We start from the raw sequence: 27,043 nt of genomic DNA on the forward strand, positions 1-27,043 counted from the left end.
CAGAATTGAACTTTCAATGTCTTTAAAAAACAGCAGGTAGCCAAGAAGAGACTTGATAGCCTATGAGAATATATAGGGGGACGTAATCCCCCTCAGGAACAGTCATAGGGGAGGGGAATAATGGGAAAATTGGGGGGGGAGGAATGGGAGGATACAAGGGATGGGATAAACATTGAGATGTAACAAGAATAAATTAATAAAATAAAATAAAATCCAGCATCAACCTGTAGAATGATCTCATCATTCAAAAGTATTGCTGTAAGAAAGCTGGCTTGTAAATGCATTCTGACAAAAGAGGAAATGAAAACATTTCATTTTCCATTACAAGGTTTGCTTAAACTTAATCTAATTTTATTAATTTCATTTAAATACTTTTGATGAAAATTGGATTTTCTGGATGCTTTTGGAATAGCTTATTTATTCCATCTTGTAATGTGGAAATGTTTTTACTGTGGAGTGTGTACTATGATAGGGAAAATGATGATTTGAGGTTTTATATAAAACTTATAAAACATCAGTAAAATGTTTAATGAGAAGGTTCCTTTTCTTGCTTTCGTTTTCATTTCTCTTTAGTATACTGGAGAGGACCAGTATATTTTAACATTTTTAGACTGCTCCAAGCTGAGACAATGTCTCAGGTGATGCATTAGGACCATAATTAGGACTGACACCCATGCTGGATTTTGGCCCCTTGCTTATAATTGCAATGCTCTGAAGATGGACACAAGGGATCCCTGCAGCAAGCTGGCTAGTCAGATTCACCAAACTGGCAAGTTTGGCTCAAATGAGAAACTCAGTTTCAGTATGTAAGATAGAGGGAAGTCAGAGAGCACAACAATGCCGAACTCTGGACTCTAGGCACATGTGCTCACAAACAGAAGCATAAATGCACACAGGGACAGCACACACTTGTGCATAGTAAACCAATAAACGTTTCCATTACATTAAACCTTCCTCATGTTTATATTTTTGTGTTGAACAATTTTTTCTATACATTATTATGGTCATGGTTCTCCTCCCCCAACTCGTTCTAGATCCTTCCCGTGCACACAACTCTGTGCCATTTCTTTCTCTCTTTAGAAAAAAAAAGCAACAACAATAATAATGACAACATCAAAGAAAAAGCTCAAGAAATAACACACATACATGGAAAAAGTCTATAAAAACACAAAATTGCAATCTATACTATATAAACAAAAGGCCAGTAAGACAAAAAAATATCCATGCAAGCACTATGAGACAAAACATCTACAAAAATACCATTGAGTTTATTTGTATTGACCATCTACTGCTGGGCATGGGGCCTTTGTGGTTAATATAGCCAGTGAAATTCCACGGGAGAGAACTAAAATTTCCTTTTCAAGCAGATGTCACTTCTTGTTTAGGGATGGGAGCCTTTGTCGACATCCTTCTCTCAGCTCTGGGACCCCATCTTGTTTGAAGCTGTGCAAGCCCTGTGTATGCTGCCACAGTCAGTTTGTGGCAGTCATGTGTTTGGAAGACACTGTTACTTGGAGTCATCCATCCCTTCTGCCTCTAACAATCTTTCTTCCTCTTCTTCTGCATAATTCCCTAAGGGGAAGGGCTTGATGAAGATATCCTATTTAAGATACAGTGTTGAAAATCATCAGTGAGCAGTGTTTTATTGATTATTTTGTTGTTGTAGTGTGAGGTTTTCCTCTTTTGATTTACTAGGTGAATTTCTTTGCTGAAATTTATTCCTTAGTTGTGGTTAGCCTCTGTAGACAGAAATTTTTCTTCTAGGGCCTTCTGTAGAATTGGGTTGGTAGATAGATACTGCTTAAATTTGCTTTTATGCTGTTTTTATGTTTTTCTTTCTCTATTGTAATTGCTAGTGTCGCTTGGTTTCTGAGTTCGTAGAACATCCATCCAGGCCCTTCTAGTTTTCAGTCTTTATTGAGAATTAAAGTATTTGTCTTTATCTGTTACTTGATCTTTTTCCCTTGTAGCTTTCTTTGTTCTATGTGTTTAGGGTTTTGATTAGTATGTGTCATGAGTAATTTCTTTTTTTTTTTTTTTTAAATTTTTTATTATTAATTTATTCTTGTTACATCTCAATGGTTATCCCATCCCTTGTGTCCTCCCATTCTTCCCTCCCTCCCATTTTCCCCTTATTCCCCTCCCCTATGACTGTTCCTGAGGGGGATTACCTCCCCCTGTATATGCTCATAGGGTATCAAGTCTCTTCTCCGTAACCTGCTGTCCTTCCTCTGAGTGCCACCAGGTCTCCCCCTCCAGGGGACATGGTCAAATGTGAGGCACCAGAGTACGTGAGAAAGTCATATCTCACTCTCCACTCAACTGTGGAGAATGTTCTGACCATTGGCTAGATCTGGGTAGGGGTTTAAAGTTTACCACCTGTATTGTCCTTGGCTGGTGCCTTAGTTTGAGTGGGACCCCTGGGCCCAAATCTGCCTATCATAATGTTCTACTTGTAGGTTTCTAGGACCATCTGGATCCTTCTACTTTGCTATTCTCCCATGCTTCTCTCATCTAGAGTCCCAATAGGATGTCCTCCCCTCTGTCCCAGTTTCCTAGTAAATGAAGGCTTTTGTGGGACATGCCCCTTGGGCTAGTATGCAGATATAAGTGAGTGTATACCATTTAAGTCTTTCTGCTTCTGGGTTAACTCACTCATTATGATCATTTCTAGCTCAATCCATTTATCCACAAATTTCGGGAATTCCTTGTTTTTAATAGCTGAGTAGTATTCCATAGTGTATATGTACCACAGTTTCTTTATCCATTCTTCTACTGAGGGACACTTAGGCTGTTTCCATGATCTGGCTATTATGAATAAGGCTGCTATGAACATGGTTGAGCAAATTTTCTTGTGTGCTGGAGCATCTTCTGGGTATATTCCAAGGAGTGGAATAGCTGGGTCTTGAGGAAGCCCTATTCCCAGTTTTCTGAGATAGCACCAGATAGATTTCCAAAGTGGCTGTACTAGTTTGCATTCCCACCAGCAATGAAGGAGTGTTCCTCTCTCCCCACATCCTCGCCAGCATGTGGTGTCACTTGAGTTTTTGATCTTAGCCATTCTGATGGGTGTAAGATGGAATCTCAGAGTTGTTTTGATTTGCATTTCCCTGATGACTAAGGAGGTTGAGTATTTCTTTAAGTGTTTCTCAGTCCTTTGATATTCCTCTGTTGAGAATTCTCTGTTTAGTTCCAAGCCCCATTTCTTAATTGGGTTATTTGGTTTGGTGGTGTTTAGCTTCTTGAGTTCTTCATATATTTTGGATATTAGACCTTTGTCAGATGTAGGGTTGGTAAAGATCTTTTCCCAGTCTGTAGGCTGTTGCTTTGTTCTCTTGACAGTGTCTCCTGCCTTACAGAAGCTTCTCAGCCTCATGAGGTCCCATTTATTAGTTGTTGACATTAAGGCCTGGGCCGTTGGTGTTCTGTTCAGGAAGTTGTCTCCTGTGCCAATATGTTCCAGGCTCTTCCCCACTTTTTCTTCTAAGTGACTTAGTGTCTCTGGTTTTATGTTGAGGTCTTTAATCCACTTGGATTTGAGTTTTGTGCAAGGTGACAAATATGGGTCCAGTTGCATTTTTTTTACACATAGACCTCCAGTTAGACCAGCACCATTTGTTGAAGATGCTATCCTTTTTCCATTGAATGGATTTGGCTTTGTCGAAAATCAAGTGACCATATGTGTGTGGATTCATATCTGGGTCTTCGATTTGATTACATTGATCAATCAGCCTGTTGCTGTGCCAGTACCAAGCTGTTTTAATTACTATTGCTTTATAGTACAGTTTGAGATCAGGTATGGAGACTCCTCCGGAGCACCTTTTATTGTACAAGATTGTTTTAGCTGTTCTGGGTTTTTTGTTTTTCCATATGAAGTTCAGAATTGAACTTTCAATGTCTTTAAAAAATGGTGTAGGTATTTTGATAGGGATTGCATTGAATCTGTAGATTGCTTTTGGTAGGATGGCCATTTTTACTATGTTAATTCTCCCGATCCATGAGCAAGGAAGATCATTCCATCTTCTCAGGTCATCTTCAATCTCTTTCTTCAGAGTTTTAAAATTTTTTTTAAACAAGTCCTTCACTTGCTTAGTTAGAGTGACTCCTAGATATTTTATATTGCTTGTGGTTAATGTGAAGGGCGTGGTTTTCCTAATTTCTTCCTCTGCAAGCTTCTCATTTGTGTATAGGAAGGCTACAGACTTTTTTTGAGTTAATTTTGTATCCAGCTAATTTGCTGAAGGTGTTTATCAGCTTTAGGAGTTCTCTTGTGGAATTTTGAGGGTCACTTATGTACACTATCATATCATCTGCAAATAGGGATAATTTGACTTCCTCCTTTCCCATTTGGATACCCTTGATCTCCTTTTGTTGTCTTATTGCTCTGGCTAGAACTTCGAGTACTATATTGAAGAGATATGGAGAGAGTGGGCAGCCTTGCCTTGTTCCCGATTTTAGAGGAATTTCCTTGAGTATCTCACCATTTACTTTGATTTTGGCTATTGGCTTGCTGTATATAGCCTTTATTATGTTGAGGAGAGTGCCTTGTATCCCCGATCTCTCTAAAACTTTAAACATGAATGGGTGTTGAATTTTATCAAATGCTTTCTCTGCATCCAAGGAGATGATCATGTGGTTTTTTATTTTCAGTTTGTTTATATGGTGGATTACATTGATGGATTTCCGTATATTAAACCATCCCTGCATGCCTGGAATGAAGCCTACTTGGTCATGATGAATGATATCTTTGATGTGCTCCTGTATTCGTTTTGCAAGTATTTTATTTAGTATTTTTGCATCTATGTTCATAAGAGAAATTCGTCTGAAATTCTCTCTCTTTGTTGAGTCTTTGTGAGGTTTAGGTATCAATGAGACTATGGCCTCATAGAATGAATTTGGTAATTTTCCATCCATTTCTATCTTTTGGAGTAGCTTGAAGAGTATCGGTATTACCTCGCCCTTAAAGGTCTGGTAGAATTCTGCACTGAAACCATCTGGCCCTGGGCTTTTTTTGGTTGGGAGACCATCGATGATTGCTTCTACTTCTGTAGGGGAAATGGGACTATTTAGCTTGTTTATCTGTTCTTCATTCAACTTTGGCAAGTGAAATTGTTCAATAAAATCGTCCATTTCCCTTAGATTTTCAAATTTTGTGGCGTATATGCCTTCAAAGTACGATCTTATGATTCTTTGAATTTCTTCAGTGTCTGTTGTTATGTCTCCCTTTTCATTTCTGATTTTGTTGATTTCAATACTGTCTCTCTGCCTTTTAGTTAGTTTGGCTAATGGTCTGTCTATCTTGTTGATTTTCTCAAAGAACCAGCTTTTGGTTTTGTTGATTCTTTGGACTGTTTTCTTAGTTTCTAATTTGTTAATTTCAGCCCTGAGTTTGATTATTTCCAGGCGTCTACTCCTCTTGGGTGTTTCTGCTTCTTTTTTTTTTAGGGCTTCCAGTTGTGTTGTTAAGATGCTTATGTGCGATGTTTCCAATTTCTTTTTAAAGGCACTTAGTGCTATGAATTTTCCTCTTAGCACTGCTTTCAATGTATCCCACAAATTTGGGTATGTTGTTTCTTCATTATCATTGAAATTCAGAAACTCCTTGATTTCTTTCTTTATTTCTTCCCTGACCCAGGTGTCATTTAGCAGAGAGTTGTTTAGTTTCCACGTACGTGTAGGCTTTTTGCTATTTCTGTTGTTGTTGAATTGCAGCCTAAGAGCATGGTGATCTGATAGGATACAAGGCATTATTTCAATCCTCTTGTATCTATTGAGGCTTGCTTTGTGATCAATTTTGGAGAAGGTTCCATGGGGTGCAGAGAAGAAGGTGTATTCTTTCTTGTTTGGGTGAAAGGTTCTATAGATATCTGTTAGATCCATTTGACCCATGGCATTGGTTAATGATGTTATTTCTCGGCTTAGTTTCTGTTTCAATGACTTATCCTTCAGTGAGAGTGGGGTGTTGAAGTCTCCCACTATTATTGTGTGGGGATCGATGTGTGGTTTAAGCTTTTTTAGGAGATCTTTTACAAATGTGGGTGCCCTTGTATTGGGAGCATAGATGTTCAGAATTGTGATGTCATCTTGGTTGACTTTACCTTTGATGAGTATGAAGTGTCCTTCCTCATCTTTTTTTATTAATTTTGGTTGAAAGTCTATTTTGTTCGATACTAAAATGGCTACACACCTGCTTGCTTCTTGTGACCATTTGCTTGGAATATTTTTTTCCAACCTTTTACCCTGAGGTAATGCCTTTCATTATGGGTGAGATGTGTTTCTTGGATGCAGAAGAATGTTGGATCTTGTTTATGTACCCATTCAGTTAGTCTGTGTCTTTTTATTGGAGAATTGAGGCCATTGATGTTGAGAGATATTAATGACCAGTGACTGTTAAGAGTCTTAATTTTGATGTTGTTTCCAGTCGAGCGTTTGTGTAGTTGTGTTTTTGCCATGGGATAGTTATCTATTTCCTGGGTAGTTTTGGTTGTAGCTTGACCCTTTGGGATGGAGTTTTCCTTCTAGTACCTTCTGTAAAGCTGGGTTTGTGGATAGGTACTGTTTGAATTTGTTTTTGTCATGGAATATTTTGGTTTCTCCATCAATGGTTATTGATAATTTTGCTGGGTAAAGTAGTCTGGCCTGGCATCTGTATTCTCTTAGGGTTTGCAGGATCTCTGTCCAGGCCCTTCTGGCTTTTATGGTCTCTGCTGAGAAGTCGGGTGTAATTCTGATAGGTTTACCATTAAATGTTATTTGACCCTTTTCCCTTGCAGCTTTTAATATTTTTTCTTTGTTCTGCATGTTTTGTGTTTTGATTATTATGTGGCGGGCAGTTTTTCTTTTCTGGTCAATTCTATTTGGTGTTCTGTAGGCCTCTTGTATGTTTATAGGCATCTCTTTCTTTAGATTGGGGAAATTTTCTTCTATGATTTTGTTGAGAATAGTTTCTGGGCCCTGGAATCTGATGTCTTCTCTTTCTTCAATGCCTATTATCCGCAAATTTCTTCTTTTCATGGTGTCCTTAATTTCTTGGATGTTTTGTGTCAGGAGTTTTCCAGATTTGGCATTTTCTTTAATGGTTGATTCAATATCTGTGATTGTATCTTCTAGCCCTGAGATTCGTTCTTCCATCTCTTGGATTCTGTTAGAAAAGCTCACCTCTGTGTTGCTCGCCTTCTTCTCTGAGGTCTCACGTTCTCGTTTTTCTTCTGTCTGTGTGTTTATCATTGAATCCATTTTCATTTTCAGATCTTGAACTGATTTTTTGATTTCTTTCATCTGATTGTTTGTATATTCCTGAGTTTCTTCCATTGCCTCTTTATAGGTCTTCAGAGCTTGAACCGTTTTATTTATTTCTTTCATCTGGTTGTTTGCATTTTCCTGCAATTTTTCCAGTTCCACTCTATGTGCTTCTTTTATGTCTCTCACCTGTTTGTCTGTGTCTTCCTGTATTTGATTACGAATTTTATTTGTTTCCTCCATTACCATCCTCATTACTAAGGATTTGAGGTCATTTTCTTGTATTTCCGTTGTATTTGAGTTCTCTGGGTTGTTTTCTTTGGGATAGCTGGAAACTGGAGACACCATGTTGTTTTGGGTTTTTTTGCGTATGCTTTTTCGTTGTCCTTTAGACATCTTGCCGTCTTTGTTTTTGTTGGGTAGCTTCCAGAGTTGAATGGAGGGTGTCTGACGATAGATTCACTTGTTTTCTCTCGATTTCCCTAGGCTGCGAGCTCAAAGCTTCACTGGTGTGGATGTTAGGAGGTTAGCCCTGCTGTTCTGGTCTCTCACAGCCAGTGATCCTCAGTCCCCCTCTGCTGTGGATCCTGCAATTGTTCTGGGTCTCTGAATGAGCGTTGGGTCAGGCCAAGGTATCCACAGACTTCTGTGTTCCCTGCCAAGTCCAGCCAGGAGCACTGGGACCGAACCACGGGCAGAACTCAGCTAGATTCTCAGGGCCTGAACCGTCTGCCAAGCTCAGCTAGGGATTTTGGGCCCAAAATGCACACAGGGTCCAGCCAGAATTTTTGGGCTGGGACTACGCACCAAGCTCCGCTAGGGCCTTTTGGCCCAAAGTGCGTGCTGTGGTCAGTTATTGACTCAGGGCCCGAACTGACCACCAATCTCAGCCAGGAATTCTGGATTCAAACTGCACACTGTGTCCAACCAGAGTCTTAGAGCTGGTGGAACCGAGAGCTCTGTCCAGCCTGCGCCACAGCAGGAGAACTGCGGCTGCTCTGAGTTAGCGCCAGTGGTGGAACAAGTGCTCCGCCCAGACTGTGTCACCGCAGGGGAGCTGCCGCTGAGCTGAGGTGGTGCCTAGTGTGGAGCTGCGAGCTCAACTAAGCCTGCGCCACAGCAGGGGAGCTGTGGCCACGCTGAGTTAGTGCCTCAGGCAGAATTGCTTGCTGGGCCGGGCCAGTACCCGGGACTCTGGGGCCGAACTGTCCGCCGAGTCCAGTCTGGGTCCAAAGGCTCCACGCGACCCAAATCCTGCCCCGAGTCCCCTCTCCCGCAGCAATTCCCACCAGCCACCACACCAATCGCCTCCACCGGAAGGCTATGAGCTGCAAACCTCAGCCGCCGCTGCTGGTGCCGCTGGTGCTGCTGCCTCTGCCGCTGCCGCTCCGATCAGAGAAAAACCACGCTCCTCCCGTGTGCAGGGGCACACAGGTCCTCCGCACCCTGGTCCCTCCGAACCGTGGAGCACTCCTGCTGCCGTGATGTTCGGACCTCAGTGTTCCTGGCTCAGAAATCTGTGCAATTCCCTGAATTGTTCACTGGAGCCTCCAAACGCGGTCCACACTGCTCGCCGCCATCTTGGATCCCTAGTCTGTGTCTTTTTATTGGAGAATTGAGACCATTGATGTTGAGAGATATTAATGACCAGTGACTGTTCAGAGTCTTAATTTTGATGTTGGTTCCAGTCGAGCATTTGTGTAGTTGTGTTTTTGCCATGGGATAGTTATCTATTTCCTGAGTAGTTTTGGTTGTAGCTTGACCCTTTGGGATGGAGTTTTCCTTCTAGAACCTTCTGTAATGAGTAATTTCTTCTTCTGGTCCTGTCTATTTGGTATTCTGTTGCTTCTTATACCTTGATAAGCACTTTTTTTTTTTTTTTAAGTTAGGGAAATTTTCTTTTATGAGTTTGTTGAAAGTTTGTCTCTTTGATCTGGGTTTCTTCTTTCTATTTCTATTATTTGTAGGTTTGGTCTTTTTGTGGTGTCTTGGATTTTCTTTTTTTAAGATTTAACATTTTCTTTGACTGAAGTATTCTACTTTGTCTTCAGTACTTGAGTTTTCTTTTCCATGTAGTTTGTTGGTGCGCCTTACCTCTGAGGGTTTTTTTTTTTTTCTAAAATTTTCATTTTCCAGTTTTATTTCAGTTTACTTTTTCTTTAGTAATTCTATTTCTCATATTCTATTTTCATGTAATGGGAACTCATGTTTTGAATTGTTTTCATTACTTCATTCCATTGTTTGTGTTTTAACAAACTTCATTAGAAGATTTATTCATATCCTCTTTATGGTGCTTGAACATACTCATAATTGCAGTTTTAAAGTCTGTGTGCTTCAGCTATATACGTTTCTCAGAGCCTACTGTAGTAGTTACTGGGTTCTGATGGAGCATATTGTTCTTCCTGTTAATGACTGTGTTTTTGTGCTGGTTTCTAGGCATCTAGAATGAGAGGGATTGAGGTAATTCTGGGTGTTGATATCTGTTTTGGTCTTTGTTAGGTGATTTTTTTTTTCATTCCTTAGTTTCTGTTGCCCTATCTGAATCTTAGGAAAGTATGGCTGCTTTTGCCTGGAAGAGAGTGCCTCTGTAGGTCAGTGGGTTGAAAAGTGGAATAGAAGTGGAGAATAGAATGAAGGGGCTGCAGGAAAGAGCCAGAGAATTCTGTTTCCACCAAAAGGCAGGGCCCCAGGGAGTTGGAGGTATGGTGGGAAGAGGAGCTTCTACAAGTAAGTTGCATTGAGATAAACAACAATCGAGAAAGACAGGGATGAAAGGACTAGGGTTACCTAAGCTCTGTACCAAGAGCTGAAGTTGAGGTGGGAGGAGTGGCACTTGCAAACAGGTTGTTACAGGGCTGAGGGTGAGAATGGAGGAAAGGAAGGATAGTAAGAATGGCTCGTCCTGATGTGACTTGATGTGCTGGGGTGGGCTGGTGGGGTCTCTTTTTCTAAGGACAAGGGGGGGCATGGGAAAGGGGTAAGAGGGTGGGAGGGAGGGACTGGGAGGAGAGGAGGGGAGGGGCTATGATTAGTATATAAACTGAATATATAAATTTTTTTTTTTTAAAAGAGGGGGAAAATTGCCTGAGTACCAGCCTAGTGTGGCCACTGGGGGTCAGTGTTTCTAGATGTTCACAGCTGACATATAATAGAATGAGGATGAGCAAGAAGGAATGACAAACAGGTCCATAGGAAGACCCCTTATTGCTTTTAAATGAAGCAGGTTTATATCCAGAATCTGGGTCAATTCTAGAACAGGTCGTTAGCAAAAATACTTGATTAAGTAGTGATAGTAGTGATGGGTAAATGATGTTGTTTTTCTTTTTCTAGTGCTGGGGCTCAAACACAGGGCCTTGGGCATATTAGGCACATTTTAAATAAATGAACTACATTCCTATCGCTAGGTTTTCTTTTTAATAAAAAGACTTGGGCTGCTGGCATGGCTCAGCAGGTAAAAGAACTTGCTGCCAAGCCTGACCTGAATTTGTTCCCCAAGACCCACATGGTAGAATGAGAGAATCAATACACACACACACACACACACACACACTGTAACTTTAAAATTTTAAATCTTACTGGACCTAGAGAGATGGCTTAGCTGGTAGTGGTAGAGTGTTTGTTTGCCATGCAAGCATAGGGAACTGAGTTTGGATCCCCAGCATCTACACAAAACCCCAGGTGCAACAGCAGGTGTTTGTTAATTCTAGCACCGAAGAGGTGTATACCACGCAGATCCCTGGAACTTTTAATACAACCAGCATAGCCAAATCAGTAAGCTCTGGGTTTAGTGAGAGATCCTGTGTTGGAAAATAGGTGCTGAATGACTAAGAAGCTATTTGGTGTTGACTGTTGACCTCTGTGTACAAGTGCACACAAGTACATGCACACGAGTGCTCTCACTCTCTCACTTGCTCTCTTTTTAAGATTATTTTATGTACATTGGAGTTTTGCCTGCATGCATGTCTGTGCAAGGGTGCCAGATCCTCTACAACTAGAATTACAGAGAGTTATGAGCTGCCATGTGACTGATGGGAATTGAACCCAGGTCTTCTGGAAGAGCAGCCACTGCTCCTAACCACTGATCTATCTCTCCAGCTCCCTTTCTCTCGTCTTACTTTGGTATAAGTAACAGGCCTGGGGTATAGCTCTGGTAGAGTACTTGCCTGCCATGCACAATGCCCTCAGTTGATTTCCCCAGTACTGCAAAATAAATAAATAAATAAATAAATAAATAAATAAATAAATAAATACAAACATGTACACACAAATATAAAATTACATGTTACACAGTTTACTCATTTATAAAGTGTATAATTCAGTATGTTTAAGGTTGTTCACAGAGTTATATATTCATGACTACCAATAATTTAAATGCCTCAAAAGAAACCCCAGTACAATAATTTTCCTTTGCCTCCCTTTGGCTTAGTTATGTTTCTCATGCTGTGAAGAGACACCATGACCAAGGCAACTTATAAAAGAAAGCATTTAATTTGGGGCCTCTTGGTTGCAGGGTGTTAGTACATGACTGTCATAGTGGGGAGCATGGTGACAGGCAGGCATGATGCTGGAGCAGTAACTGAGAGCTTATATGTTGAGGCACTCAGCAAAGAACAGGGAAGAAGGGACCAAGGATGGAGGAGACAGAGACACTGGAAATGGCATGGGTTTTTGAAACTTCAAGGCCTTCCTCTATTACATGATTGCTCCAGTAAGGCCACACCCATAGTCCTTCAAAAATAGTTTCAGCAACTGAGGATCAGCATTCAAAAGTGAGCCTGTTGGGGCCGTTCTCATTCAAATCTTCACACTCTGAGTCTAAGATAGCCATTAACCTACTTTCTTTTCATATGGATATTACAGATTTACTTATTCTGGGTATTTTATATAAATGGAGTAGCACAATATATAGTTATGTGATTTGTGCCACTAATAGTATAGATAAGTCTGAGTAGCAAATGTAGTGTGTCTCTGACTTGGAAATGCCTTTCTTTCATGGTCCAGACTAAATTTTGATTCTTTTATTGTTGTTTTATTAGTATATGTTATTTATACATAATATATTTTGATCCTATTTTCCTCTATTACTCTCCCACCTACTCCTTTATCCTATTTTTTTCCCCAGGTAATTCCTTTTCTGCTCTGCTAACTTTTGTTGTTAACCCAATGAATTGTATTAGGGTTGCTTTCAAGAATGTGGGTATCAGTCTCTGTTTCCCCAGACCCTGTCCCATAGTCTCATCCCTAATGCTATAGTAAAGACCAGCTGCAGCCTTCCCTTCCCCCTGCCCACATTTCTCGTGGATCCCACATACCATTCAATCCTAACATCCTCCCCAATTCATCCTGAATCTCAGCCCCAACTCAAGCAAGAACCCCCTCCAAGATCTACAACTCCCAGGGCAAGAAGTAATCGGCAGGCAGACCCACACTTCTCCTACTGCTCCTGAGATCCAGTCTCCCAGTTTCATCTCCAGCTCTATAGCTGAAAACCTGCTGAGATCTCCCTTTCCTCTCTAACCCTATTGCTAATGGATCACAAAGACCTTATCCTCCAGCCTTCCTTCCCCAGTTCATCCCAATTACTCAGCCTGCAGCATCAGCAGACATTCCCTGTGATCATACCAGGCTAACAGGTCAGGAAAACAGGTAACACACAGCCATCACACTCTCTGAAAATCTGAAAGGAAACAGAAGCTAAGTAACAAATCACCCACCCAACAAAGACAAATCAAGAAATCAGCATCTAGACCTTTAATTATCACAAACCCAGATACTGAGATGACAGCATCAAAAGACAATCAATAACTAGGACAGTGTGTCTGCACTCTGCTACCCAGTTATCCTACTACAGCGGGCCCTAAATATTCAAACATAGCTGAAACACACACACACACACACACACACACACACACACACCTCAAAACAACCTTTATGAATATGATAGAGGTCCTTAAAAAGGACATGAATAAATTCCTTAAAGAAATTCAGAAAAACACAAACAGCATAAGGGAATTTAAAAAAGCAAAACCAAAACCAAATTGTTCAGGATCTGCAAATGGAAATAGAATCAATAAAACCCAATCAGAGGGAATTCTGGAAATGAAAAATTTAAGAATTCAAACAGAAATTACAAAGGCAAGCTTCACCTACAAAATATAAGAGATGGAAATGAGAATCTCGGGTGTTGAAAATACAATAGATTTTCCTGGATAGAAGAAACTGTTAAATCTAAAAAACTTCTAACATAAAACATCCAGGAAATTTGGTACACTATGAAAAGACCAAATCTAAGCATCATAGGTGTAGAGGAAGAAAAAGAAAACTAGCTCAAAAATGCAGAAAATGTTCTCAACAAAAATCATAGAAGAAAATTTTCCTAACCTAACGAAGGAGGTGCCTGTAAAGGTAACAGAAGCTTACAGAACACCAAATAGATTGGACCAGAAAAGAAAGATTCCCTGCCACATGATAATAAACACTGAACATACAAAACAAAGAAAGACTATTACAGGCTGGGAAGGAAACGTAACGTAAAGGCAGAGCTATTAGAATTATACTTGACTTTTCAATGGAGACTCTTAAAAGTCAGAAGCCCTAGACAAATGTGTTGCAAACTCTAAAAGACTACAGATGCCAGCCTAGACTAATATACTAAACAAACATTCAATCACCGTAGATGGAGAAAATAAGACATTCCACCATAAAACCAAATTTAAGCAATATAATATCTACAAATACAGCCCTACAGAAGGTGCTGCAAGGAAAACTCCAACTAAGGAGGTTAACTTAACTTGTGAAAACACAGGATATAAATAATCTCACACCAGCAAAATCAAGAAAGAAGAAAAGCAGGCATGCGTGCGCGTGTGCACGCGCGCGCGCGCACACACACACACACACACACACAGACACACACACACACACACACACACACACCCCAACAAAAACAACAGCAACTTAACAGAAATCAACAATCATTGGTTTTTGATGTCTCTCAATAATACTGGTCTCAGTTTCCCAATAAAAAGACAAAGACTTACAGAATGGGCATGAAAATAGGATCCACCCTTGTACTGTGTATAAGAAACAGGCCTCAAAATCAAGGATAGACATTACCTCAGGGTGAAGGGTTGGAAAAAGATGGTCTAAGCAAATGAATATAAGATGTAAGTTGGTATAGACATTTTTGTTTTCTTGTTTTTTGAGACAGGGTTTCTCTGTGTAGCCTTGACTGTCTTGGACTTGCTTTTGAGACCAGGTTGGCCTCGAACTCATGAAGATCCATCTGCCTATACCTACCTGAGTACTAGGATTAAAGGCATGCACCACCTGCTGGGTGGTGTAGTCATTCTAAATCTGGCAAACTAGATTTCAAACCAGAACTAATGAACAAATAGGGAGGGCACTGCATACTCATCAAAGGAAAAATCTACCGAGAAAACATTCAATACTTAAAATCTATGCCCCAAACACAGGGGCACCTGGGCTTGTAAAAGTAATACCACTACAGCTTAAGTCATATATTGACCCTCATACACTGATAGTGGGAAACTTCAATACCCAATCTCACCAATGGAGGGGTCATCCAGTGAAATATTAAACAGAGAAATAGTGGAACTAACAGATGTTATAAAGAAGTAGACCTAGCAGATAGCTATAGAACATTTTACTCAAACACAAAAGAATATGCCTTCTCAAACACCCCCAGAACTCTCTCCAATATTGACCATATACTCATACACAAAACAAAGAATATTGAAATACCTCCCTCCCAGACCACCACAGATTAAAGCTGGATATCAACAACAGCAGAAACAACAGAAAGCTTCCAAACTCATAGAAACTGAACAGCTCTTTTCTGGATGAAAACTGGGTCGAAGCAGAAATAAAGAAGTTAAACACTCAAGAATTTAATGAAAGTGAATATACAACATACCCAAACTTATGGGACACAATAAAAGTAGTGCTAAGAGGAAAGTTCATAGCACTGTCTATATTTAAAAGAAAAAAAAAAATGGAATGATCTCATACCAGGAACTTAACAGCACACCTGAAAGCTCTAGAACAAAAAGAAGTAATCAAACCTAAGAGGAGTAGACAGCAAGAAATAAACAAACTGAGGGCTGAAATTAATAAAATAGAAACAATACAATGAATCAGTGAAACAGATAGTTGCTTCTGCGGGAAAATCAATAAGAGACAAACCCTTATGACAGAGAATATACAAATTAATAAAATCAGAAATGAAAAGGGGGACTTAATAACAGACAGCGTAGAAATCGAAAGAATCATTATGTGATTATTTAAAAACCTATACTCCACCAAATACAAAAGAAGTGGATAATTTTCTTGATATGTATCACTTACCAAAGTTAAATCAAGATCAAATAAACAATTTAAATAAGATCTATAATCCCTAGTTGAAAGGAAAATTATTATCTCAAAATCTCTAAGACCAAGTTTTCAACACCAATATTTATTTGCTTCAAAGGGTAAGAGGGCAGGTGACAAAAGGCCAACACAGGAGATGGAGGACAAGAGAAAAGGGGACGGGAACAAGAGAAAAGTGACAGGGTATTTGTCCTGGAGGGGCAAGGGACTGTCTCTGGGTAGAGAGGTGACAAATGAAGCACATAGGAAAATGGTAGTTTGTAAAGGTACAAGCTGAAACCCCATGTTAGGATGAGGTATTTAATTTTAATTGGACATGTTAATTAGGTGAGCCTAATTACATTGAGCTAAAGGGGGCTTTTGATGGCTGGACATAAGTACTTGATAACTGAATCTTGGTAGTCAGTCCCAGGAAGAAGTGACCAACTATGGGACTAGACCTTGGAGGCTAGTTTTAGGAATTTAATCTAACAGTTTTTAGTAAGGCAGAGGAAATTGGAGAAAGGCCAAAGCCTGCCAGAGCCATGCTTGCCATGCTTGCCATGCCTGCCATGCTTAAGCTGGCCAGAGTCCCTTCACTAATGAAATAGAAGCAGTTATTAAAAGTTTTCCAACCGAAAAAAAAAAAAAAAAAGAAAAGAAAAGAAGAAGAAAAAGGTGCTGGGCCAATGGTTTTAGCACAGAATTCTACCAGACTTTCAAATAAGAATTAACACCAATATTCCTTAAATTATTCCACAAAATAGAAACAGAAGGAACAGTGCCCAATTCATTTTATGAGGCCATAATTATCCTGATATCAAAATCCCATAAAAATTCAAAGGAAACCAATTTCCCTTATGAAGATAAATGCAAAAGTACTCAATAAAAACTTGTCAACTGAATCCAAGAACACATCAAAAAGCTCATCCACCATGTAGGTGTCATTCCAGAGATGTAGGGATGGTTCAATATATGAAAATCAATAAATCCACTGTATAAACAAACTGAAAGAAAAAATGATCATCTCATTACATGCAGCAAAAGGCCTGTTTTAGTTAGGGTTTTAATTGCTGTGAAGAGACACTATGGCCATAGCAACTCTTTTTTTTTTTTTAATGTATTTATTCACTTTACATCCTGGTCATAGCCTTCTCTCCTCCCAGCCCCACCCTCCCTTCCCTCTCTCCTCCCTCCTCCCCTATTCCTCAAAAAAGGGGAGCCCTCACCCACCCCGTCTCATCAAGTCACATCAGGAATGAGTTTGACCTCTTCCTCTGTGGCCTGGCAAGGCAGTCCCATCAGGGGCTATAAAGGAAAACATTTAATTGGCTTACAATTTCAGAAATTTAGTCCATTATAGTCATGGTGGCATGCAGGCATGCAGGTTCTGGAAAAGTAGCTGAAAGTTCTACGTCCAGTTCTGCAGGCAGTAGGAAGAGAGAAAAAGGCTAGGACTGATTTGAACATCTGAAACCTCAAAGCCCACCCTAGTAATACAGAGTCTTAACTGGCCACCTCTTTAGCCAGGTGAAGCTTCCAGTGTTGGGACTAGGGTGCATTCAATTGAGTTGTTGGCCAAGCGGGGCCATGGAAACCCCAAACAACCCAGGCTGTATGCTAAGACAAAAGGTTGCTCTCTGCAAATGACATTGCTGAGGACAACACACACACACACACACACACACACACACACACACACACACACACACACACACCTCATTGAACCTGGAGAAGTTGAGCTGGTGTCTCTATGTAGCTCTCACTCCTAAGTTCTAGTCTCCGGTGCAGGAAGATATTTTGCAGGCTACTGAAAGAGGAAAGTGGACATCAACCCATCCACAAAACTTTTGACCTACTATCTGTCCTGCTTACAAAATATGCTAAGGCACAGAAGCCTTGGGAGTAGCCAACCAATGTCTAATTTGGTCTAAAGCCCACTCCACAAGAGGGAACCCATACCCAATGGTGCTTGTGTAACCAAGAACTAAAGATAAGGTAGCCCAGAGACCTAGGGTAAACTCAAACAACATTGGTCTTAAAAAGATCAATAAACTGATCCCTAATGATATTCTGGTATACTCAGGTATCAGTGCCTTATCCAGTCATCACATCAGAGAGGCCGCCTTCAGCAGCAGATAGGAACAGATTCAGAGACCTAAATTATGCAGAGCCAGACATTATGCAGAGAGAGGCTAAATTTGAGGTTTCTATCAAATCCCTCCCCTCAGAGCTCAGGTAATCCCACAGGAGAGGAGGCAGAAAGATTCTGAGTCAGAGAGGATGGAGGACAGCAGCAGAACAGGGTCCTCTGCTGAATCAGCTAAGCAAAGTGCATATGAGCTCACAGAGTCTGAAGCGGCAAGAATAGGCCCTACACCAGGTCCTCTGCGTATATATCATAGCTTTTAGCTTAGTATTTTTATGGGACTCCTGACTGAGGGTTAGTGGGGCACTGACTCTTGTGCCTGCTCTTGGGACTTTTTCTCCTGTTGGTTTGCTGTGTCCAACTTCATATAATAATTTTTCCTTCATTTTATTATATTTTATTTGGTCCGGTTTGGTTATCTCTTCAAAACCTGTTCCTTTCTAGTGAGAGACAGAAAGGAAGTGGATGTGGGGAAGAACCAGGAGAAATATAGGGAGGAGAGACTATAATCAGGATGTATTTATTATATGAGAACAGAATCAATTTTTAATAACATAAAAGGGACATGGGCATTTAGCAACTAATAAGTATCTGTAGAACTTCAGGGAGATCTTTTAACTTCAATCAATTGGAAATTTCTGGGTCTAGGAGGCAAAAACTGGTCCAAAAGTTTTATACTATTCTTTAGATTTTTTTTGTTTTTTTGTTTTTGTTTTTGTTTTTGGATTTTCAAGACAGAATTTCTCTGTGTTGCCTTGGTTGTCCTGAACTCATTTTGTGGACCAGGCTGGCCTCACACTCAAAGAGATTCACCTGCCTCTGCCTCCCTGAGTGCTGGGATGAGACATCCGACTTCTTAAATTCTTGTCAGATGAACTCTCCATACTACTTTGGCTGCTTCATCAACTATTTGAAGGTAGAAGTCTTTAATGATTCAAATGTTTTGGATCCCTGGGCTGTGTATGCATAGTTGTTGACTTAGTGGTTGAAAGAATTCCCTGAACATGCAGTGAGCCCTCTAGAGGGGATTTTCAGTTTATGACTCCAAGAAATTGAAGAATATTTCTGAAGAGTGACTTCGGGGAAATCTCATGGATGGAGTTAGGTATAACGTTGCACACAGTCAAAGTTACTCAGACTTCTACTATGTGCTTTCTAGATGTTTACTATCATGAAATGGATCTCTTTCCTATTTTCACTTTTGCTTTATTTGGAAAAGAAAAATGCCACATGGAGTCATTTGCACATGTTACTCTTTCTCTCCTAGTACCTACATGGGAAGTGTCCAATTACTTTGGGTTTAATTTTTTCTCATTAGAAGAAAGAATTTTTGCTTGGTAACAAGAGGAAATCCAGGCTACAGTCCCCTGAAACAGCAACCTACAATATTCATTCAAAATGTAACAATGAATGAATGAATCAATGAATGAATGAATGAATACTTACAAGAGAGAGTGCTTCTTGTTTAGTCTTTATAATTCAAGTAACACAGAGAAAGTTTTCAGTACATGTTTTTTCAGTTTCCCTGAATGAGTCTTCAAAGTGGCATTTGTTATTGTCAGGAAATAGCTCCGGTAAATATTTACTTCCCTTTCTTCCTAGGTTCTCCTAACTGTGAAAACTTTATCATTACTAAGTGTAATGGTTCCATAACAGATAGACGTCCCTTCTTTGGGCTTGACTGTGAAGTGGTAGGTAATGCTTTTGATTTTTTTCTTTTAAGAGCAAGACGATTTCTTGAGTTCAGTGCACCAGTAAACCTGTGCCTTTCAGGTCCAGCTTTTAGTTTAAATAGTTGAACGTAGGACCCCTTTTAAAAACTTGGTTCTGTAGTCCAAATAAAAAATTGATCTTAAGTTTTCTAAGTAGTTTCTGTATTTAGTAAAATTTTATCATTTCCAGGAAGATTGGTTTTTTTGAAGATACTGTATTCTGCAACTGCCGTGAAGACTCTGCCTTAACTACCATTGGCTTAGGTCTTGCTTAAGCCAAAGCACTGAAAATTAGAAATAGGATTTTCTTGTTCATTTAGTAACTCTTCCAAAGACAAATATATCCTTTCCTGTAGTGCTGCAAATAGTTCCTGAATTCTTGTGAGTTTGTATCCTGGCCCTCCCTGTTAATGGATGTCACTTTGAGTCTCCTAACCCCTCTTTACTTTAACTTCTCCTCTGATAAAATAGATAATAACTAAGGCAATGCTATAAATTTAGAGTGTGCTTAGTAAAAGTGGTGGCTCTTAGCCATAATGGTGGGTAATGGGTAATACATAGTCTATAGATTATAGATACATCATGATTGATACTGTTATTTTCATTAAAAAACAAACAAAACAAAACAGGATCTCACTGTATAACTTAGATTGACTTTGAACTTTTGACCTTGCCTTAGCCTCCCTGGCCAATCATCTTCCTCAAAAACAAAAACAAACAACAATAAAAAACTGAAACAAAGCCTTTTTTCAGAGCAGTTGTATTGCAATGCTTCAATTAAACATAATGTTCAGCAAATACCCCAGCTTCAACTACATTCATACTGGATCCTTGAGTAAGCAAACATCTTTGCAATTGCTGGCAGGAATCCTGGTGGCTGAGGGTAGTAGTAGCTGATACAGTGAATATGATAAGGGGAAACAATAGCTTATGCAGTTCAACAGCCTGAATGAATTTTATTTCTTAGTGCCTTACATCCAAGGGGAGAGAACTAACACACATCTCACGAGTTGTTGAAGGAGGCTACTGTATTATGGATGAACTGGTCAAACCTGATTCCAGGATTTTGGACTACCTTACTAGGTGTTCTTTACCACGACTAACTGGTTCTTCCTATAGCTATCATTCCAGAATGGAATATGAGTAAAAGGAATTGCCTGCAGCTTATGCTACTTGGGTTTTATCTATTCATTTTAAAATAAAAGGCTAAGTCAACATCTGCATATATCTTAATGCTGAAATTGCACTATGTCTTTAATCTTTAATCTTACTGTTTTTTTTTTTTTTTTAACCTTAGTGTGATAAGTTAGCAGAGTATTATCTGATATATTTATTTATTTACTCACTTTACATCCTGGTCATAGCCCCATCCCTCCTCACCTCCCAGTCCCTCCCCCCTTCTCTCTCCTGCGTTCCCCTCCCCTAGTCCTTAGAAAAGAGGAACCCCCCCTTCCCATCCTCCCCAGCTCATCAAGTCCTATCAGGACTGAGCTTGTCGTCCTCCCCTGTGGCCTGGCAAGGCAATCCTGCCAGGGAGAAGCGATCAAAAATCTGGCAACAGAGGCCACCTCAAAGACAGCCCTGGCTCCCCTTACTAGGGACCCACATGAAGCTTGAGATGCCCATCAGCTACATCTTTGTAGGGGACCTAGGTCCACTCCATGCATGGTCTTTGGTTGGTATTTCAGTCTCAGCAGGCCCCTCTGGGCCTTGGTTAGTTGGCTCTGTTGGTCTTTTTTTTTTTTTTTTTAAGCTATCACTTTTACTTTATTTTTTAGCTTGTCCTTCTAGTAAGTCTTTAGCTTCATTGATTTTGGCTGCTATATAAGGAGATCATCCCTTGTCTGGGTGGTTTAGGAGCATAATCTGTCGATGAGCATCCCTGATCTCATTTACATCCTGGTCATAGCCCCATCCCTCCTCACCTCCCAGTCCCTCCCCCCTTCTCTCTCCTGCGTTCCCCTCCCCTAGTCCTTAGAAAAGAGGAACCCCCCCCTTCCCATCCTCCCCAGCTTTATTGGCAGTAGGGCTTAAACCTAGTATCTGTGCTGCCTCCCGTTTTGTCATTTGGTTTCAAATCTACCTCTATAGTACCCACCACTGAAGGCAGATTTTGGTAGGCTCTGAAAAACTTGTTTTGCTTGAGGCTCCACATGCTTCATGGCTAGTAAAACATAATGGCCTGCAAATCCTGCTGCAGTGATGGTCAGCCCGACTGCTACCATTGTACTGGCCATGACTCCACTCCACGGCCTGGCACCACCGCCACAGGGCAAAGTGCAGAACCCTGTTGGTCTTCTTGTGAAGCTTCTGTCACCTCCAGGTCTTTTTCTCCTTACCGCACCCCACCCCCACCCCCTTTTCCACAAGGCTCCCTACACATCGCCCAATGTTTGGCTGTGAAATCTCAGCATCTGTTTTGCACTGCCGTTGGGTGCAGCCTCTCAGAGGACAACTTTGCTAGGCTCCTGTCTGCAGGCATAGCAGAGTATCGCTAGCAGTGTCAGGGATTGGTTCTCTCCCAAAGGGTGGGTCTTGGGTTGGGCCAAGCAATGGTTGGCTCTTCTCTCAATTTCCACCGTATCTGCTCTATCTTTATCCCTGTGCATCTTTGTGGGCATTGTTAATTTTGTCGGAAGTTTTTGTGAGTGGGTTTGTGTTCCCTTCCCTCTACTAGGAGACTTGTCTAGTTAGAGAGTGTCCTCTTCATTCTCTATGGCCCCTGCTACTAGGAGTCTCTGCTAGAGTCTCTCTCATATCACATCCCCCCAACAATACCACCCCCAACCTCCGGGGAACAAAGATGCCTCTGGCTACAGTTTCTCTACAGGCCTTTTGTCCCCCTGACCCCACTCTCCCCAGGTCTGTCCTCTACCCTCATATCTCTCTGTGTTTCCTCTCCTACTTTGTTCCCTCTCTTCAACCACTCACTACCTCTGTCTATTCTATTTTCCCTTCTGGGTAAGATTTGAGTATCCTCCCTTGGATCCTCCTGGTTACTTGTCTTCTTTGGGTCTGTGCATTGTAGTATGTTTATCCTGTATAGAATGGATAAAATCCACTTATAAGTGAGTATATACCATGTATATCTTTCTATATCTATCTCACTCAGGATGATCTTTCCTACTTCTATCCATTTGCCTGATTTCTTTGTTTTTAACAGCTGAGAAGTATTCCATTGTGTTAAGGTACCACAGTTCATCTGTCTTTCTCTCTTTCCTTCTTTCTTTCTCTCTTTCTTTCTTTCTTTCATATACAGTGCTCTGCCTTCATGTACACCTGCAGGCCAGAAGAGGGCATTATAGATGGGTGTGAGCCACCTTGTGGTTGCTGGGAACTGAACTCAGGATCTCCAGAGGAGCAATCTCAGTGCACTTAACATCTGCGCCATCTCTCCAGCCCTACCACAGTTTCTTTATCCATTCTGTAATTGAGGGACATCTAGGTTGTTTCCAGATCCTGGCTATTACAAATAAAGCTGCTATGAACATAGTTGAGCAACTGTCCTGATATGGTGGAGCATCTTTTGGGTATATACCCAGGAGTAGTATAGCTGAGTCTTGAGAATTTTTCTGAGAAAGCACCAGATTGATTTCCAAAATGGATGCACATATGCTGTCACTTCAGTTTTTTATCTTAGTTATTCTGATTATGCTAGCTTAGTAGTTGTAGATTCTCCTCCAATAACCAATGCCGTCATTTAGCACTGATTGATTGGCTAGGTTTCCAGTAGCAGGAATGGTATCTCTCCTGTTGAATGGGTCTTAAGTTCAATTAGAGAGCTGTTGATTACTACCAAGGTATATGTGCCATTACTGCACTCAAAGGGCTGTCTTGACATGCTGGCGATGTGGCTCATAGGCCTTATAGCTGCTTTGGACTGTTGACTTTCTCCTTCCTTTGGAAGTTTGCATAGTGCCTTCTGATGACATGAAAGCTAGTCTTCAGGGAGTGGGCATTCAGGTCAGTTTCAGCTCAGGGCCCTCTGGGCCCTGTTTCTAAAGTGCACTGTGTCTTCAGCAATAGGGACCCTTTATCTTAGGGGATAACCAAGGGCAACTGTTGGCTCTGTTTCTTAACAATTAGACTTTATTGTACAACCCAACTATCCTATACAAGGGGGAAAGAAGGTTAAAGGCAAACAAGAATAAACCTTCCGGTATCTGTTCCATGGGACAGATCCCTAGGTGTCTCTGCCTGCATGCTGGTTCCATCCATTTATCTGCAGAGTTCATTATTTTATTTTTCTTTACATCTGAATAGTATTCCGTAGTTTTCATTTTCATTATCCATTCATCAGTAGTAGGGCATTTAGGTTGTTTCTATTTCCTAGATATTGTGAATACAGCAACAATGAATGTGGCTGAGCCAGTGTCTGTAGAGTAGGGTGTCAGATCCTTTGGGCACACTCTAAGGAGTGGTATATCTAGATCATATGGAGAGTTTATTTTTAGCTTTCTGAGAATTCTCCACACTGATTTCAATAGTGGCTGAAGTAGCTGCAGTCCCATCAACAGTGAATGAGGCTTCTCTTTCCTCACATCTCCTCTAGCATTTGTTGTCTGTTGTTGATCTTTGCTATTCTGATTGAGGTGAGAGGAAATCTCAAAGTTATTTTGATTTGTATTTCTCTAATTGCTAGGGCAGATGAACATTTTGATATGTTTCTTTGCCATTATTTTTTCTTCTTTTGAGTTCTATCTTCCTTGAGAATTCAGGTCCCTGGCCTATTTTTTTGAATGGGTCATTTGTTTGGGGTGTTTATTATTATTATTTTTTAATTCTTTGGAGTTTTTGAATTCTTTATATATTATGGATATTAAACCTTTGCCAGATATATTGCTTGCAGAGATTCTCACTTATTCTGCGGGCTTCTTTGTCACCTGGTTGATTGTTTCCTTGGCTGTGCAGAAACTTTTAGGTCTTATGAAGTCCTATGTGCCAACTGTTAGCCTTATTCTAGGGCAGATGGAGCCCTGCTTCCGAAGCCCTTCCCTACGTCTACGTCATGGAGAGTACCGCCCATGTTCTCCTCTAGCTGCTCATAATGGATTTTTTTTTTTAACTTCCTCTGCTTATTTGGATCTTCAGCTTTTTCTATAAAATAGGTGTATATTAAGTATAATATTTCAAAGATCCTCCTTGGAGAAAAGCTGATATTTTAATTTGTCTATTTCTCTCTCTTTATTAAAATTTTTTTCAGGAATCACAAAGAAGATTATTATCCATTGACAACGAAACTCACATATATACAGAATCTGCTAAGAGAACTGTTTCTTCCTGATGCCGTGTTAGTGGGCCACTCCCTAGATGTGGATCTCAGACTATTGAATATGTGTATCTGCTTTAAGACTTTATTCTCTGGTACAAAAGCATGCTCCATTTATCAAAGGCATAAAAACTTAGACTCCACTCCCAGCCATGCTTCCAGTTTATTCCTTTAGTATAAGATGCTATTCATTCTCCTTCTTCCTCAGATGATACATCCATATCTTATTGATTCCTCATTGCTTTATATTGGAAAACAGGGCAGAAGATTTAAGTTAGGATTCTTAGCCAAAGTTACTTTGGAATAGGTTTATTTATGTTATAATGTCGTCCTGAAAGATTGCAGTAAGTTAGTATACATTATCCAACTGAGTCTCTGTTGTCTTTCTTAATTTATAGACATTACTCCCTCCAGTTCTTATAAAATGAAGAAATTAAGGAAATACAGTTGGACCTCACAGTGTAGACATGTAATCCTAGCTATTCTGAAGGCTGAGGCAGAAGAGTCCCAAATTCAAGAATTACCAGGTTGCCGGGTGGTGATGGTGCAGGCCTTTGATCCCAGCACTTGGGAGGCAGAGGCAGGCAGATCTCTGTGAGTTCGAGGACAGCCTGGTCTACAAAGCGAGTCCAGGTCAGCCAAAGCTACACAGAGAAACCCTGTCTCAAAAAACCAAAAATAAGAAAGAAAGGTGGTGGTGGGGCTGTTAATGAGTTCTGGTTTTAAGGACTACTTAATGAAGCTTCTCTTATACTTCAAGATTTCTGGTTTTTTGGTTTTTTCGTTTGTTTGTTTTTTGTTTTTTTTACTATCTCAAATTCTCTTGGCAGTTTGTTTTGCTGCCTCTTTTTTACAGGCCATAACTGTTTGTTTGTTGGTTGGTTGGTTGGTTGGTTGGTTGGTTGGTTTTTCAAGACAGGCTCTATGTAGCCTTGGCTGTCCTAGATTCGCTTTGTAAACCAGGCTGGCCTCAAACTCACAGCGATCCACCTGCCTCTGCCTCCCGAGTACTGGGATTAAAGGTGTGCACCACTATACTCGGCCAAGCCAATAATTTCTTATACCTCTTGGCATCTTCCTGAGAAACTATATTTCCAATGTGACATAGTAATCATTTTTAATGATTTTTAAACAAGTCCTCTAGTCCTGTCAGTTCTCCAAATCAGATGAGAAGAAACCAGTTTCTCAGGGAGCTCCAGGTTCTCCAGAATATTAGGCACACTGTTTTGAATTCCAAGAGACAATCTTGGGAGTGGTAAGTTGCCTTCCCATTAAGCCCCTGTTAATTCAGAGAGGGAGATGGGAACACAAAACAATGTGGTGTCATTTCTCATTCCCTAGCTTGTTTTTTTTTTTTTCTTTTAAGATTTATTTATTTATTTATTTATTTATTTATTTATTTATTTATTATGTATACAGTGCTCTGCCTGCATGTGCACCTGCAGGCCAGATGACATTATAGATGGTTGGGAGCCACCATGTGGTTGCTGGGAATTGAACTCAGGATCTCTGGAAGAGCAGTCAGTGCTCTTAACCTCTGAGCCATCTCTCCAGCCCTCACTAGCTTGTTTTACCTCCCAAGTGTTGGAGTTAAAGGCATATATACCCCACCCCTCTGCTTTTCAATACTTGAGGCTTGCGGGGGGGGGGGGGGTGTTTCTTTGTTTCAGACATTTTATGGTGCTAGGGAGAAAAGATTTTATAATATTGTTAGGAAAGGTTAGCATATGTCCTCTCTCTCTTTCTCTCTGCAAGAGCTTTAATTTAACTTATTTTCTTCATCTTTGCCATCTACAAAGGGCACCACCTTTTTTTCTGTACATTTCATGCTGCTTTCTGGCTTCCAGGCTTGTAGCTAGTTGTTATGGAATAGCAGAGTTATAATATTATTTGCATTTAATTGGACTTTTTTCTTTCTAGGGGTGCTTTGTACTTCATCTAATTCTTTCATGCACATCTCCCTACATACTCCTTCCACCAATGACTCTCATAAGCTTCCTTTTTTGTTTGTTTTTGTTTTCTTTATTCACTGACTCGCAGCAATGTGTAATGATGGGAGCCTCTGTTGGAATTTATTTCTTGCAAGTAATTTGAACGTTGTGTAAAAATAACTCGGTAACATTTAAAATATGGGTCATGTGTGTTATATATTATCTATATGGCTTTTGTGTGATACTAGATACCTTCTTGTGTATGGTAAGAGCTGTTCCCAGCCAGGCGTGGTGGCGCACGCCTTTAATCCCAGCACTCGGGAGGCAGAGGCAGGCAGATCACTGTGAGTTCAAGGCCAGCCTGGTCTACAAA

At 40.4% G+C, this 27,043-nt stretch overlaps 1 protein-coding gene across 1 annotated transcript in view; it reads left to right on the top strand.

The window, feature by feature from the left end:
• The window catches only part of Rexo5 (RNA exonuclease 5), a 51,874-nt gene that overhangs the window by 12,024 nt on the left and 12,807 nt on the right, over positions 1-27,043 (top strand). Inside the window, 7 exon segments of the mRNA XM_051147174.1 lie at positions 231-274; positions 276-328; positions 19,361-19,449; positions 20,438-20,553; positions 24,666-24,691; positions 24,694-24,801; positions 24,946-25,031. Coding sequence (XP_051003131.1) covers positions 231-274; positions 276-328; positions 19,361-19,449; positions 20,438-20,553; positions 24,666-24,691; positions 24,694-24,801; positions 24,946-25,031 — 522 coding nt within the window.

Source organism: Acomys russatus, chromosome 5, assembly GCF_903995435.1.
Source record: "Acomys russatus chromosome 5, mAcoRus1.1, whole genome shotgun sequence".
Classification (NCBI taxonomy): Eukaryota; Metazoa; Chordata; class Mammalia; order Rodentia; family Muridae; genus Acomys; species Acomys russatus.